The sequence below is a fragment of the Seriola dumerili genome, unplaced genomic scaffold (assembly GCF_002260705.1).
Source record: "Seriola dumerili isolate Sdu_G_001 unplaced genomic scaffold, Sdu_1.0 BDQW01000149.1, whole genome shotgun sequence".
Taxonomy (NCBI): domain Eukaryota; kingdom Metazoa; phylum Chordata; class Actinopteri; order Carangiformes; family Carangidae; genus Seriola; species Seriola dumerili.
This window is the reverse complement of record NW_019174404.1, coordinates 14,586,718-14,601,888: the sequence shown is the minus strand read 5'-3', so window position 1 is coordinate 14,601,888 and position 15,171 is coordinate 14,586,718. Positions and strand designations below refer to the sequence as shown.

The 15,171-nt window shown below is 41.6% G+C and overlaps 1 protein-coding gene across 1 annotated transcript; it reads right to left on the bottom strand.

Moving 5' to 3' along the window:
- Nucleotides 1–100: 100 nt before the first annotated feature.
- Nucleotides 101–14,111, bottom strand: togaram1 (TOG array regulator of axonemal microtubules 1). The gene is made up of 23 exons (XM_022751062.1): nucleotides 13,998–14,111; nucleotides 12,235–13,407; nucleotides 10,379–10,445; nucleotides 8,682–8,810; nucleotides 8,253–8,516; nucleotides 7,853–8,127; nucleotides 7,395–7,618; nucleotides 6,922–7,022; nucleotides 6,673–6,837; nucleotides 6,513–6,578; nucleotides 6,020–6,186; nucleotides 5,748–5,919; nucleotides 5,235–5,471; nucleotides 4,690–4,813; nucleotides 4,298–4,403; nucleotides 3,775–4,010; nucleotides 3,465–3,623; nucleotides 2,884–3,010; nucleotides 2,676–2,791; nucleotides 2,332–2,515; nucleotides 1,627–1,846; nucleotides 1,440–1,526; nucleotides 101–1,333 (listed from the first exon to the last, which is right to left on the bottom strand). The coding sequence occupies exons 2-23, from the start codon at nucleotides 13,261–13,263 to the stop codon at nucleotides 1,080–1,082; spliced, it is 4,509 nt and encodes a 1,502-aa protein (XP_022606783.1). The 5' UTR covers nucleotides 13,264–13,407; nucleotides 13,998–14,111; the 3' UTR covers nucleotides 101–1,079.
- Nucleotides 14,112–15,171: the final 1,060 nt, after the last annotated feature.

The following is a 15,171-nucleotide window of genomic DNA, read 5'->3' as shown; positions in this document are numbered from 1 at the left end:
TAAAATATAGCTGTGGTCAATTCCCCAATACCCCCTCCCTTTAAAATCTGAATAAGGCACCTGGAAGTTAGTTTTACAGAAATAAAACACTTTATTTATATACCAATCTGTCTTTGCGCTTGTTCACAAACAAGTTTGATATAACTTAACAATAGTTGAATTAAAAGGCTACTTGAAGACTGGCACTATACTGAGACAGAATCAGATCTGGGACTTCACTTTTCTCAGGCAACCGCAGGAGTAAAGCTGAACTCCTTTTCCTTTCACGCTGTCCTCATCCAGGAGCGTTAGTTAGAACCCAACCGTGATCTAGGCATTAGTGTACACACACAAATATATATATATACATATATATATATATATACCTCCTTAACAAAAATAGAAACAATTTTGATCCTGCCAGTAAATTTTGGTCATGCAAAAAAAAAGACAGTATCAACTCAGCACATCATTAACATGACTTTAAAAGCATTACACAATAGATAAATTATAAACTGTACCATACAGCATACGATTAATACTGTGCAAATACACATTTGAGCTGTACAAAAGTATTTTGTATTATTCTTGTTAATCTCAATTCACAAATTTTCAAAACAACTACATAAAAATATCACATTACATTTGATGAAACAGCAAAAATATACACCTTTCAGGTCCCTGTCTTCTTCCTCTTCTTTTTGTGCATTTCAATCTTACATTCTGCAATAGTGTCTCTGATTTGTCTACAGTACATGTTTAGATTATGAAAAAAAACCAATGACAATCATAGGATATATAGGTATAATGTAAAACTCATGACGTCTATCATGATAATGAGCTACCTTTTCAAAGTGCAAAGAGAGCAGGTTGAGTATGTGTAAGACCTGATGTCAGTATGTTATATTGTCCATGCTTCTGTACCAGAGGAGATCTCACTGAGATAAGAATTAAGAGCGCCTAATTTTTAAGGACTTTCTCTTTATTGATATAAAAGTGCAGGCACTAAAAGAAATGTAGAACATCTCCGTCTTCAAGTAAGGTCAGTGTTAATGTTCTTCTTTTCCAACATTTGGTTGTGTTTGGATTCGGCTTAACCTTTAGGATAATGCCCTCAGGAACTCGTTTAAACCTTTGTGGACATTGGCAGGCTGGGAGGCAGCACACTCGCTCAGGCTGGACCCCATCTGGGCGTAAAGGGCTTGGCACAGGTTGGCGGTAGCACCCCTCACGCTTCCGCCCCGGCCATGAATGGTGCCGCTATGAGTAGAGGTGCCCAGGAGGTGCCACAGCAAGGGCAGCACTTTCTGCTCCACCACCTGGGGTTTGCGAGGGTACAGCTCTGTCACAAGATCTGGAAACAGGAAGTGAAAGGAAATAAGAATTGGTCAAATACAAACAAATCAGAGAGCAGAGGTTAGAACTTATTACAGCGTTCAGAATGATCACAACAGACATACCTGCAACCTTTTCGATAAGATCCACCTTTGCTTTGCCACTTAAAAACTGAGCCTTGGTGCAGAAGGGCTGGAGAAGGAGTATGTTATCTATCAAGGGAACAAAGAAAAGTACAATATGAAAAGGAATTCTTTTAATCAGATGTCAAATTCACCTATACTACAAAATCCAAATGCTTGAAGTGAGTACCAAGATTTAAGATAAGTGCATTAATGGCTCCAATAGCAGCAGAGTAGATCGCATTGTTCTTGGAGTTGAGGTGATTGTCCACGATTGCTGGGACCAGGATGTTGACTACTTGGGACAGGTTGTCCTTCATCAAGTGGATGATTTTCTGTAGTGACTCAAGGGCATACAGGTTGACCTTGCTGTTGGACTCCTGCAGCCTGGCCTTGAAGGCATCAAACACCTGACAGAAGGGGAGCCCGAGGGAGAAGAACAAAAAGGTAAAAGAGAGACAGTTTGGTGATGATTTCATGATGAAACAGAATTGTATGGTGGTAGCTGAAAACTATGACAAGATAAGTTCATATCAAAGAAACATTGAAAAAAATACTGAAAACAAAACATATTTTTTACTATAATTTTTTTAAATTGTATTAAAATACTGGTTTGACCAATTATTCATATCAAACAGAGGGAATTAAAAATAAAGACCTGTTACCTTCTGCAGATGAGGTAAATAAAGGCCCCAGTCACTATTTGAGGATATACAGTAGATGAAAACGGTTGTGCATCTGCTGTAAACACCCCCTGACAACGTAATAGACTGTTTGCACCAAGTCATTTTCAAAGAGCAATGTCCAATGGAAAAGTTCAACACTTGTCTGACCGCTGGTGTAACTTCACTGAAGTCATGGACTGTCACGGATAACCAAAAATGCTAGTACTAACCGGGAATATACTATTGATGACCATGTTGGGGTTGTGCTGGCAGTCAGCCACTAGCTGGTCGATTCCCTTGATCCTCTCTCTGAAGTCCTTTGAACCCAGCAGACCTGAGATCTGCTTGATGTATTCAGTCTTGTCCGCAATACTGTGTGTCTGAGATCTACAGCTGTAATGGCTGTTGGACTCCCTGTAGATGACACAAAATACATCAAATGGTTCACCTTTATAAACCCGCGAGTTAAGTATGAATAACTCATGTGTTATGCAGTTTGTGAAAGCAGCTGCTTAAAAGGCTGAATTAAGTGTGTGCAGGCACCTCTGCTGTAGTGCTTGATATTCACACTCACCTGTTTGTCTGGTTGAGAGGCTCCCTGGTGAGAGACGAGGCCCTGACTGTGCCACTGCCTGGCAGGGAGCGTCTGCCCCGGGCTGACTGGGTGTCTTGAGGCATCTCACCAAGACCCTAAAATAACCCACAATCTCCAGGTAAGATGGCAGCGTGGCCTCTAGCAAAAACACCAATCTTATAAACACACAGAGGAACAGACGCCGCACCTTTGTCTTGAGAGTGAAGACAGTGTCTCTGACAGTTGGCAGGTCTTTGGTGGGGATATATTTTTCCAGAATCTTGTCAAAGTCAGGGTGTGATGACAGGGACAGCAGCATTCGCCGCCCAAAGTACCTGTGGGTTGTACCATTGTAATAACTCAAACACTAAGTGCCAATATTTACTCATGACTGACGCAGTTTTTTCTTCAGTGTTCTAAATACTTGTTTCAGAGTGCAGGTTTGTGACATACAGTATGTTGGGTTATACTGTACTGTATTGCATTATACATATTATCCATTTACATATATAGGGCAACATAAAAATACAAACAGGTTTCAATATAATGCAATCCAGCACCAGAACAGCACAGTACCACCACCATAAAATATGGCATCAAAAATAACCTCAGAACTGAGTCAACTCTGTCCACAACAGACAGTGGTTTTGAGATGTTCATATTTAGTATTTTCCCTGTGTAATCTCTGTTGCAGTTTTGATGGCATAATAATAACAATCAACATATAATAAATTCTTAATTTGTAAATTTTATTTAAAAAAAAAAAAGAAAAAAAAAAGTCTCTCATACCTGGATTCCTGTGAGGAGTCCTGTGCGAGTTTGGTGACAGCAGGTAAGATTCTGTCAGTGAGATCTTTACCCCCAGAGAGAAGACGGGCAGCACCAACCTTCTCTACCAGATTGGCCAGATGCTGAGCAGTGCATTTTCTCACCACTGCATTGAGGTGACTATCAGTGGAGGGGAAATCCATTCAGCAATCAAATATAATTTTTTTTTTAATTATTTGGTGTTTAAAATAGAGCAAATGCACCCACAAAAATTCCAAATTTTAAGTTTGGTAGAACAATTCACTGTGTGTGTGTATGCATGTACACTAACCTGAGTCCTCCAGTAAGTAGAGCATTGATGCTGCGAGTGGGGGTGCAGTGCTGCACCATGCAATCCAGTGCTGCATCAACATCCTGCCTAATGAAGGCGTTACTCTCCCCAGCCTTCTGCAGTAAAGCTTTAACTGTCCCCTCCAGCTCCTGGTCCATCGCCTTCTGCATGTGGGTGTACAGGTCTCCCAGAGTGCACACTGCAACCCTGGACACACCTGACCGAAGGTTCTTCACCTGAAGAAGATGGACCTTATTAATAATACTTAAGGGGAAACAATACAATTCCAGCATCAAACAGCAGGTCATGGAGAGATATTAAAGATATCTATCTGACAAAAGAATCACCAGGCAGAGAATATATACTGTATAATTACTGAAACCCTGACAAATGAAATTGATCTGCAAAATAAGATATTAACTTTTAAATTAAGAGAGATGCAGTTCTACATCAGACGGTGTAAGGCAGCACGTGGAAAACATGTAAAAATGATGTGGGATTGTAATCCAACAACTTAAACTACCTCTTGAATGAGAGACAGGCAGACATCATGAAGCCTGCTCTGGAGTGTGTCTGAGTGGTAGTGGGCCAGAGAGCGCAGGAACATCAGACCCTCAATCTTCTTCTCCCTGGATTGAAAAAAAGACACAGTTGGCAGCCATTTTTGTATAGACTTTACTTTCTTCACCAAACTGATATATATTGGTTGCTGTTAAATATGATGTGTGTTGAAAGTGGCTACGCAATATAAAAAGCTATTACAGCTTTAAGATTTTGTAACACAAATCACAATATTTGGGATAACAGTAATTTTAAAGTGGGATAGTTTTAAATCTTTATATTGTCTATATTTCATAAATATATGTAGGACCCCTAGATTTGAGTTGTCTTTATGATGTATTCAGTGTTTCTCACCAGTCCTCAGAGCTTAGCAGGTTGAAGCTCTGTGTCAGTGCCAGGTCTGGTTTGGAAAACGGACACAGCTCTGGAGGCTCTGAGAGATTTTTCTTGTGGCTCATAGTGCCAGGGGACAGCTCATCTAAATGGTCCATCAGACACCACACAACACAACACACACACACAGATTCGGTTTCATGTTACATCTCTATCCATCTGAAAACAAAGTAGTGTGTGTGTGGGCAGCAGTGCATTAACAGTAGATTGTCAAAACACAGCAATGTGCCACATTAACCAAAGCAAACATCTTATTCACCCATGCTCTAATGGCTCTGACTGTCTAATTAATGTACCAGCATGTTCCATAAACAAAGACCTGTTAAAATACTGGTTCATCATTTGTAATGCAGTGGGATAGTGCTAAATTGCGAGCCAGTGTCAGACCATCTGAGAGATTACACGGAGCAATGTTATAAAGATACACAGGGACATTTTTTGGTTTATAAAAGCAGATGACTGAGCCTGACGTTTGGTGCAAGTGTTGGGTTTTTGGATCCACAAACCTGAGCTATGCGACAGTGAAGGTTGGGTTCTGCTGAGGCTGGGAGTCCTCCTAAGCCTTGAGAGGTTCTTAGGGTTGGGGGGCACTGTGGGGGGGCTTGGCTGGTGGGGCGGAGTGAAGCACTTGATGGGGCTTTGGGGTCCTGGCGGGCTGACAGGGCTGGTGGGGCTGAGAGGGGACTCGTCAGAGAGATGGTCTGCTTTGGTTGAGGTTAGTGTGCTGCCGTTCAGATGCAGATCTACAACACAGAAGATCAAGATTTCAAGGCTCTAACTGCAAACAACTACAATTATATTCTGTGCTGTGTTATTTAGTGAATAAAGACACTTCTCCAAACTGGATTTTTACACTGAACTTATCAGACCATTTAATATAAGGACAGACTTGATAAATAAAATACATTTATTGTGGAAGTGGTAATTTATCTTATTCATAGCTATTTCAACTCAGAAATCAACTCCAATTTATGAAGAAATACATGTTGTTGGATAAGGTTTCCAGAAGTTTGTCTTGCCTTTGATGATTAATGCTTTATTCTCCTCTGTAGGTGAATCAGATAGCATCTGTCTGACACGGTGGCGAATCTTGTCTCGTGTGATGTCCCCTTGACCGGATTGCCCCTCTTGCTGATCAAGATGCTGCTGCCGCACCCTATCCCGGCTGACCCTAGCATTCCTGATCCTCTCCTGCACATCATACCAGTAGAAAACATACCAGGTGGTACTTAGATAGCTGGAAACTTTCTATGGTGTACTATGTTTTACCATTGTATAAAGTGTGACTAACCTGAAGCTCATCTTGACGTGGGCTCTCATCACTGTCTATGTGACTGCCAGACAGAGCATGGCTGTAGATACCAGCTGAGGGATCAGTGGGGGGTTTGGCCACTGATTCACCCTGCTCATGTGACAAGACGACTCCTGGACGGCTTGACACTGCAGTGCCAAACATGCCTGTGACACATAAGGGAGATGTTTGCAGATAACTTAAATGAATGACCGGAAATGTGGACACAACAGTCTGAACTGACAAATACATCAGTAATAAGATCTACTTCATTTTTTTTAAACAATTTAACTGTGAACATGAACATATAGTATATAGGATATTCAAGAGCTTTACTAGAAAATGAGGATCATAAAAACTGTATTTTGTAGTGTTTCTTTGAAAAAAAAAGACATCTTGCCTTTGAGTCTGTGAGTTACAGTACCACACTAGCTCAGTAAGAAAGCAAAATACTGGGCAACTGAACAATGATTTATGCCCTTTACAGACTGACCTCTTCCAATGACTCCTTCAGGCATGTCTGTGCCTGGTGAGTTCCTACTGCTGTGGCTCTGTGATCCTAAAGATCAAAGCAGATGTTTTACTGATTGATTAAATTATTCATGCACACAAAGTATTATTCCCAGGTGAATCCACTGTCACTACTGGCTGACCTTTGGCAGGCTTCAGGCCTCTGACTGATTCGCGAATGGCAGGTTTGACCAATGGAGGGGAGGGTCCCGTTGTCTCCTCCTCAGTTTTGCTTGCTCCGTTGGAGTAAGTGACTCTCTGCCCAACAACACCCACCTCAGAAGATAGTTCACTTCTCTGGGACATTCCTTGACAAAACAAAATACAAAGATGTAAATAAGATACAACCCACTAACACAGAGTGGGCAAAACAACTCCCTCCCTTTCTATACCTTGAAGGCTGCTGAAGTCCATGGACACAGAAGTCTTCAGTTTTGCAGAAGGCATTCTTGCGATGCGAGGTTTCATTCCTGAAGAGGCAGAGCTTCCAGGACTGTTGACAGATGTGACAAGTGAGAAATTATGCTGTGAAACTGCTCAGCAGTGCTCAACACATTGTCACACAATACCAGATGAATACCAGTTTCCCACTTGTCACAAGTTAAAGTGTTCCAAAAAGGACACAACAGGAAGGACTTGAGTCAACTATTGTCCTAACATACTGCAAAAGGTGAACCAAGATCAAATCAGATTATTTAGTAAACTGGAGAAACCTATGGTAGAAGTATAAAGCTTGTATCATGATCTCTAGTTATTCTATTTAAAGTATTCATCTTCTCAAAGACAGACACAAAGATGACATAATATCCATCAGACCATGTGAACTAGTTAAAAGATGGAACCCAGCAAACTGTTGGTCTTTTACCTGGTTTTGATGCCATTGGAGCTGGAATTGGCGACCGAGCCCAGACTGGACAGACCACTTTCACTGGCTGAGCTGGTAAGCTTCGGAGAGGTGTGTGATGGTGAGTCCAGCCCCAGGTCTAACCTCACAGCAGAGTCAGGGCTGTCTGGATCTGGACTGCTAAGGCTCGCTTTGGCCCTCTTCTTGGCAGCGCTGTTGCGCAATGAGCGCAGCGAGTTCATCATCTGTGATCAACACACAAATTGGACCATGTGACCATAGAAAAGAATATTATTAATGGAGCTATACTTCATGCCCCTGGACAAGCAGACTGTGCCCTCATGCCTTTAATCATTCGGTATCATACCCAAAATACTGAGAGTTTTTTAAGAGCTCTCACATGCTGAAGGTGCATGTTGGAACTTGCAGTGTCCCACATTTTCTAGCTGAGTCTTTCTAAGAACAGACAGTTTGCTGACCTCCTCTATGTCCAGAGCATCATCCACTTGATCCTCAGTGAAGCTATCAGGGTCCAGATGAAGACTCTTTTCTAGCTGCTGGTTCTGAGGGCTGCCTGAAGCACTGGACCTCTGGCCATTATAAGAATGGGCATGCTCTACTGGAGGGACTACTGGTGAGATAGAGAGGGTTGCCCTGGTGCTGCTCAGAGCCCGGCGGAATGATGAAGTGGAAGAAGAACTCACGAGGGAGGCACGAAGGGGCCGGGGAGAGCACCTGCTAGAGAGATGGTCTCCTGGAGGGGGTAGGATGGAAGAAAAGACAATACAAAATAGAGATGATACAAAATAGAGGCCACAACATTCTCACATTCAGCAGACAGATCAAATATATACGACTAATAACTTTTTACAAGATCACCTTTTGCTGTGTCTGCTGTGTCTCTCCAGGGGCTGCTGTCTTGCTGGTGAGGGCTGTTCTCTCTCTTGTTGGGCCAGGTGTTGGACATAGACAGGGAAGGGTCTCTGTGGCGGCGGGACAGTGTTGGAGTGAGCATGCCTCCTGGGAGTGCAGCCAGTGGGTAGGAGGGCAGTAGGAAGGAGCCGGAAGTGGAGGGGTTAGAGGGGAGGGAAAATGTGCGCTCAACACTGGGGTTCCTTGGGAGCATGCGCCCCTTGGGTGCCACTGTGAGACAGGGTATTCACATGTTAGGAACCATGAAAAACTGGGTGTGATAAAAGGTAGCAAAGTGGAGATATGGTTCATGTCTGGCTGAAGATTACATTTTTTTTTATTGTAACTGGAGTTCTTAGTGTAACTTCAGCAAATTTTAAGGTAATCTCCTCTTACCAACATCTAGGTCAGAGAGGTTGGTGGTTTTAAAGATGTCAGGGTCTAAGTTGAGGCTTCCACTTCTCCTGAGGCGAGCAGGAGAGTCCCTCCTTCTGGAGGATTGTGGTTTCTGTGGCTCTGCAGAACCTAGATGGAAAGTATATTTTGCCATTTTGATTACAAACCGAACAGACTTGCAAATTACTAGTAATAAACATGACAGCAACTATCCCTCTGTAAGCCCATGATTTAAAAAAAAAAAAAGGGTTTGCATTGTATAAAGGTTGGATAAAGTGTAAATTATCAATCCAATAGTGCCAGTTTGTACTTGATCTTGTGGTATCATAGGGAAGACATTTAGAAATGTAGAAAATACTTCTGGTGGTCAGTTCTCAGTACTCTTTCCATGATGTTCTGCAAACCTTTATTTAATACATGATTTAATGTCCTGAACATCCTCCTGAGATGTTTCTTCTTGGACGGTCCTTAAGTTCACATACCCCCCCCCCCCCAGTAATAAGTACTGCTGGCAAACCTTGCAGCCAGAAGCTCAAAAAAATCTAGTCGTGCCTGTGAGCACAGACACACAGAGGCTATGTAGAGGGGATCACATACAGCTGCAGCTACAAAAACTGGACATTTACGTAGTAATGTTACACAAGAGTGGAAAAGCAAGGCACACAAAAAAAGCAAGGCACACAACTGATTTTTATAGGGTGTGGAAAACAGCACTGGATTCAAATATTCTAGGCACACACACACTTGTAATCTCCATTTTAGGATTAGCACTAGCATGTGTCCAGATTACATAAATTATAGTAGGAGCATTGGAATTGAGTCTAATGCCTTTGTAGTCATGTCGTCAACATCAAATAGCCAGTGGGTCAAGGAGTTATGATCCAGTATCAAATCTGATGCAAGAAACATTTTTAAAGCATGACATTTTGTCAAGAATAATTACGTAGTCAAAAATGCCTTTCCTTCTTTGTATGGCTTTTAGCTGAAACTGAGGAGTAGCCAGAATGGGACAGTTTCTGGCAGTTTATCTTTAACTTGACCACACTGACGGGCTGCTATAAACTTGTGAAAGCCTTGGTACAGTTACAACAGCAGTAATGCCACACATTTGCGAGGCCAGATTCTCTGTTGAAGCTGGCATACTGCAAGAACTCACTGCCCTCTGCTATTTACTACATTTTCACAACCTCCATCATGTTCCATGGTCTGAATCTGTTTACTCAACGTATCAGGGGAAATGTTTTTGACAGTGACAAGGAACATTTCATCTTGTTTACAAGTAAAATGACAGATTTTTTTCAACATTTCATTTTTACAACATAGCATTGCAGAACATTTATTAAAGCCTCTAAACAAATACTTGAAAAAAAGGGAGTCAATCAAGCCATGTTCTTAAGATCATTTTGACATAAAAGATACAAAACAATAATTAGATGACTTAGCTGTTAGTATAATGGTCTCTTCTGGCATGTTGTGACACTGGTATGACACTTATCTGCCTCGCAACTGTGCTCATCTCAAGGCTTTTGGTGACATGTGGCTTGGTGACTCCACTGACTCAGCATGCTAATCCAATTTAAAGCCGCTCTAAATTGAGTCCAGCTGAAGTTGACCATGACAACCATTCAAGTGTACTTGTCACCTCATATGGAATTAATGGCAGTATCATTTTGTGAGAAGGAAATATTGGCACTTACTAAAACTGGGAATGTAGGTCTCTGGACTCAGCTTCCTGGAAAGGGGAAGGAAATCCTCACTGGCCACCTATGAATGGGCAGAAAATTATTTCTGTTAATGGCAACAAGAGAGGATGAAGTTCAAAAAACAAACCTACAACAACCCTTAAACATAACAAGAGCCCCAGTGTAATTCCATCCACTGCCCTGAACAAAAGGATGTAGCAGATATTTGGCCAGCTCAGATAAGAGACAACAGCCTTTGGGTGGATCTTAACTCAATGTATATGATGTCTGCTGTTCTCATTAAAGTTTTACTGTCACCATGCAACCTGTGACACCCTGGTCAAAGATAAACGAATAAAACAGACAGAGGGTTAGGACTGATTTTTACATCAGTGCACGTATCTCAGCCTCTGAAAGAGAGCGTGTTGCTGAGGTTAGCCCGACTGCCTACAATCTGATCAACACTCAGTGCAGAGAGCACTTGGTGTGATTGCAATCAACACTAGAGCAGCAAATAAGCCATGTTTTACAAGCATAACCCTGTGATATTTCCAATTATGTTTCACGCCCCCTTCAGTAAGTGTGCTGTGTGGTAATGAGGTTGCCAGGAAACAGACACTGCTGTAAACAGAAGGTTTTTCAAATTGAGGCTCTAAGCCGCATGATAGTTTCCAGGACAAATATGGTCAATTAATACCTCATGAAACACAGCCACTCATCACAACCAATGGGTATTATTAGAATAGAGCTGATAGTATCTTATGTTTAACAAATCATTGACGTTTCTAAGCTCATAAAATGTGATGCAGTACATGTTCCAAAAGTGGTGGGCTGACCCTGATGGTCACAAGGCTTATTTTCAAGACAGTGGATGCTCATCTTTGCAGCGACAATGTCATTGTGCAGGGGAATGAGTCACCTACTGTATTTCTTCCAGAAATAGCGTCAGTGATTACCTATCTATTCCTCTCTCCATATCCCTCTCTGTATGTATGTATAGAGAGCCACATATTCAGTGATACAATTTAGCCTATTGTTACCCTGTCAACGGATACTGATTACTTTCTAAAAAAACTCTTATCATGCATTATGGGCTGTCTAGACAATAGCCTCCTCAGGAAATGTGTGTGTACAGTGAGATGTGGTTGATGAGGACACCACAGAACTGTATAATAAGATGTGGAAGGTATACCATCCCTCTCTGCTGCACTCTATCTATACAGTATCATGAGCGATATAACTATATCTAGTTATTTTCCTGCAAACTGCCTCTGAGGAAAGTGCCACCTCAAAGATATATTTAGTCTGTTTGGACTGGTGCCCTTGGGTGTGACTCAGCTTCTTCAAACAACAGCGCAAAAGGCAGAAAAAAACTTCTGACATTGAAGAAATTGTGAAGACCCCTGATTTTTTTTTTAAGATGAATACTTTCTACAAAAGGAAGCAGCGAAATCACCACCTGCTTGCATGCTGGTTGCAATATCTGCACTTGCTAACAGATTGGGGGCAAATCAACAGAACTGCCTGGCCACTGAGATGCTTAGTAATTACAGAGTCAATGTGAAAAACACTCTGGTGCTCCTAAAACCTTTGTTCAGGCAGTGAAAATTGATTGATTGATTGATTTTTAGAAGTCTCTTCAATAAAAAAGGTGAACACTGCTTGTTGAGTCAATAGCTGCTTCATTAATGTCAAACACTGACAACTGAAAGGACAAAATTTCCATAACTAACCTGCAGTATACCTGAATATACCTCTAAGATATATGTTTTATCCTGACAGAGAAAGTTAGTTAAAGCTAAATTGGGGAAAGTTCCCAGATGGCTTGGATAAGTGAGCCTATGGCAAGTTGACAGGATGATGGACCCCACCTGGTCAGAGCACTTTCCATTAGGTGTACCACACTGCCGGTCATTCTCAGTGGATGAGAAGCTCGACATCTCCCAGGGTAGTTTGTTTTTCCCTTTGCCCGCACTGACAATCCTTCTTTGAAGTGGAAGGTCATCAGTGAGGGAGCCTAAGCTGCCATAGCCATACAATCGGTCACTGTCCGGCTCAGTCCTGTGGCTTCTGGCACTGCTTATCCGCCCTCCGTTCATCACCCAGTCCAGATCAGCTCCAGAACCATATTGCAATGAGCGCTGTCCTGGTTTGGGCACCACTAAACCATACTCCACTATCCCCTCTGAGGAGAGTTTCGGAAGGACATGCCTTGCTCGTCTTGCCTGTACAGCTGCCATAAGACCCTCTGCATCCTCATTGAGCTCAACCATGTCCACAGCTTTCATCAGAGGCTGCTTTTTCCCTGTGTCAAGGCAATAGTCAAAAACAGCAAATAGCTCAAGGGCGGCATGGCGTACTTTCTTTTTGCTGTCTGCCAGATATGGTGCAACCTCAAAACAAAGCTTGGGGATGTTGAAATCTTTCCTAGGATGAGTGAGCATAGCTGCCATAATGATGTTAAGGACATCTTCCCGAACCCTTGAATTTTTGTGTTTCAAATTGCAGATTACAAGATCTAATACTTGTTGTGGTGCAACAGTTTTCATCAGCTGTCGAAACACATTCATGTATTCATTCCTGGTGATGGTGCGAGTGTCCCCAAGGGCCTTGAGAGCCACTAAGACTAATTGTTTGAAATATTTGTCTGCACTCGTATCCAGCTTCTGAATAAGTAAGTTTAAAATTTGTAATGTGCTGTACAACACTTTAAAATTACTGTCATCCAGAAGCCGAGGAAGAAAATTGATGAAGTTCTCAATACTATCAGATTGGACTGACTTAATGTCCACTTCTGAGAGGATGTGTTTGAGCTCTTCCACGCCATTTGTGCGATTCTGGTAGTTCTTTGGGTCCAGAAGTTGCTCCTGTAACTCCTGGGAGATCAATCCAGGTATCATTATTGATGGTCTTGTGGATGTGGTCAAATCTGAGAATCCAAAGCAGCAAACACAATCCTGTGAGGACAATAATATTCCCCCTCTTTAGTTATCGCTTTCATCCTGAGTGGTTGGTGATGGAAAACCACTCTGCTGTTTGTCAAGCTGTGAATGCAAAACAGAGAAAATTAACAAGAATAAAGGTCGATACTGAATAAATTCCCATTTGTTTAGAGTGGCATGAACGGAGAGAGGAGGAAAATGCATGGCGGCAGCCGCTGCAAGAATGTATATAAACATGTTACAACACTGAGCCACGTAACAATACATATTTAATATGTAGGGAGTGCGTTATTGTGCCTTAACATCATGATCGATCATCAGGAACTGTAGATTAAAGGGGGCTTGGACACAACCACTTGTGGCTGTCAGGCGCGGTAGTTAGCGGCTGAACTGTAGAGATAACCTTTACTACTGTACGTTACGTTATTCCCTGCCATTGTAACATTCCTTACTATAGAGTGTGTTGACTGGAGTCGTAGCCAGTTACTTAGGTACCGAGTAATGTCTTCAGTGGGTTTAATATAACTACACGTTACCGTTAAGCAGCCTAATTAGTTAGCTAGCTACATAGAACCTTTGCTAAGTGCAACACTGCTCAAACGGTGTTAAGCTATCTCGCTACTTCGCTAATTGTGTCAGTGGTTAGTGGCTGACTGGGCTAGCAAAGTTAGAAAAACAGCAGGAAAACAGACCTTGCATTTCTCCTGGTCCTTTTCGTTGACGCTCGAAGAGACTATCTAATGTTACGTCGTCCAGATTTCCATGTCATACTGCGGCAGCTACGATTCTTTAGGTGCAGACATTTCCACGGGTTGTTTAAGCTGGTACACGGAGTGTTGAGTGTTTGGGAGCTACAGGGGTATTCACATCGAGAGGAGCCCGCATACACACACGGATAGACACACACCGAGGCAGCAAAATGGCGAATACATGTCGCAAACTGAGCGCTTCCATGGTGACGCGAGTTCCAGGCTCCTCCAGGCTCCTCCAGGCGGCATCATCATCATCATCATCATCATCATCATCATCATCATCATCATCATCATCACAGAGCTGCAGCCTAAACTGGGATGAAAAGTGAATGAGACATGGTCCAGAAATTAAAATATAACAGGACTTAGACTACATGTAACATGCACATCCTTATTGTTCATTAGTGCACGTGCATCAGTGCTTTTGAGTAAATATACTTACTTTCATTGTTCCTTATAGTAGGTGTTATCAATGTTCTATTATTATATAAAACAAATTAAAATAACAATTTATAGTAACAACTTGGGTGGGTGCATCACCACTGTAACTCTATGGTTTTATTTGTGTGTGTGTGTGTGTGTGTGTGTGTGTGTGTGTGTGTGTGTGTGTGTGTGTGTGTGTAACAGAGTTAGAGTGGTAATGCTGTACTGCATCCATGTTGTTTCTATAAATAGTTATTAGAATATGTTTTATATAATAATATAACATTGATAACACCTATTATAAGGAACAATGAAAGTAAGTATATTTACTCAAAAGCACTCTTTTGGTATCCTTTCTTTACATTCAATTTATGCAACTTATTCTCAAAACGGCTGCAACAGTAAAATTGTGGTTACACATGAATGCATCAGTAATAATTAATGGCAGTCTACTTAAGTAATGCAGGACTTTTTATAATATATATTTTATTCTATATTTTGAATTGTTTATAAATAAATTTGCGTTTTTACATTATTTTTAAAATAATAATATAAAATAATTTTCTTTAGGAACCATGTTTATAAGAGACAGACTCTAATGTTTGTGTGTTCTTTGTTATAATGAGAGCGGCCTCTGGGTTAATGTTTTTATTTCCTCACTATGCATTATAACACTTTTGGCTTCATGCTT

What these genes read in the sequence shown, in the direction of transcription:
- togaram1 (XM_022751062.1), bottom strand. Translation starts at nt 13,263, where the DNA reads ATGATACCTGGATTGATCTCCCAGGAGTTACAGGAGCAACTTCTGGAC. An exon ending in TCCAATGGCATCAAAACCAG is followed by an intron (nt 7,023 to 7,394) that starts GTAAAAGACCAA and finishes ATCTGTCAACAG; the next exon opens with TCCTGGAAGCTCTGCCTCTT. An exon ending in GCCTGTCTCTCATTCAAGAG is followed by an intron (nt 4,011 to 4,297) that starts GTAGTTTAAGTT and finishes CATCTTCTTCAG; the next exon opens with GTGAAGAACCTTCGGTCAGG.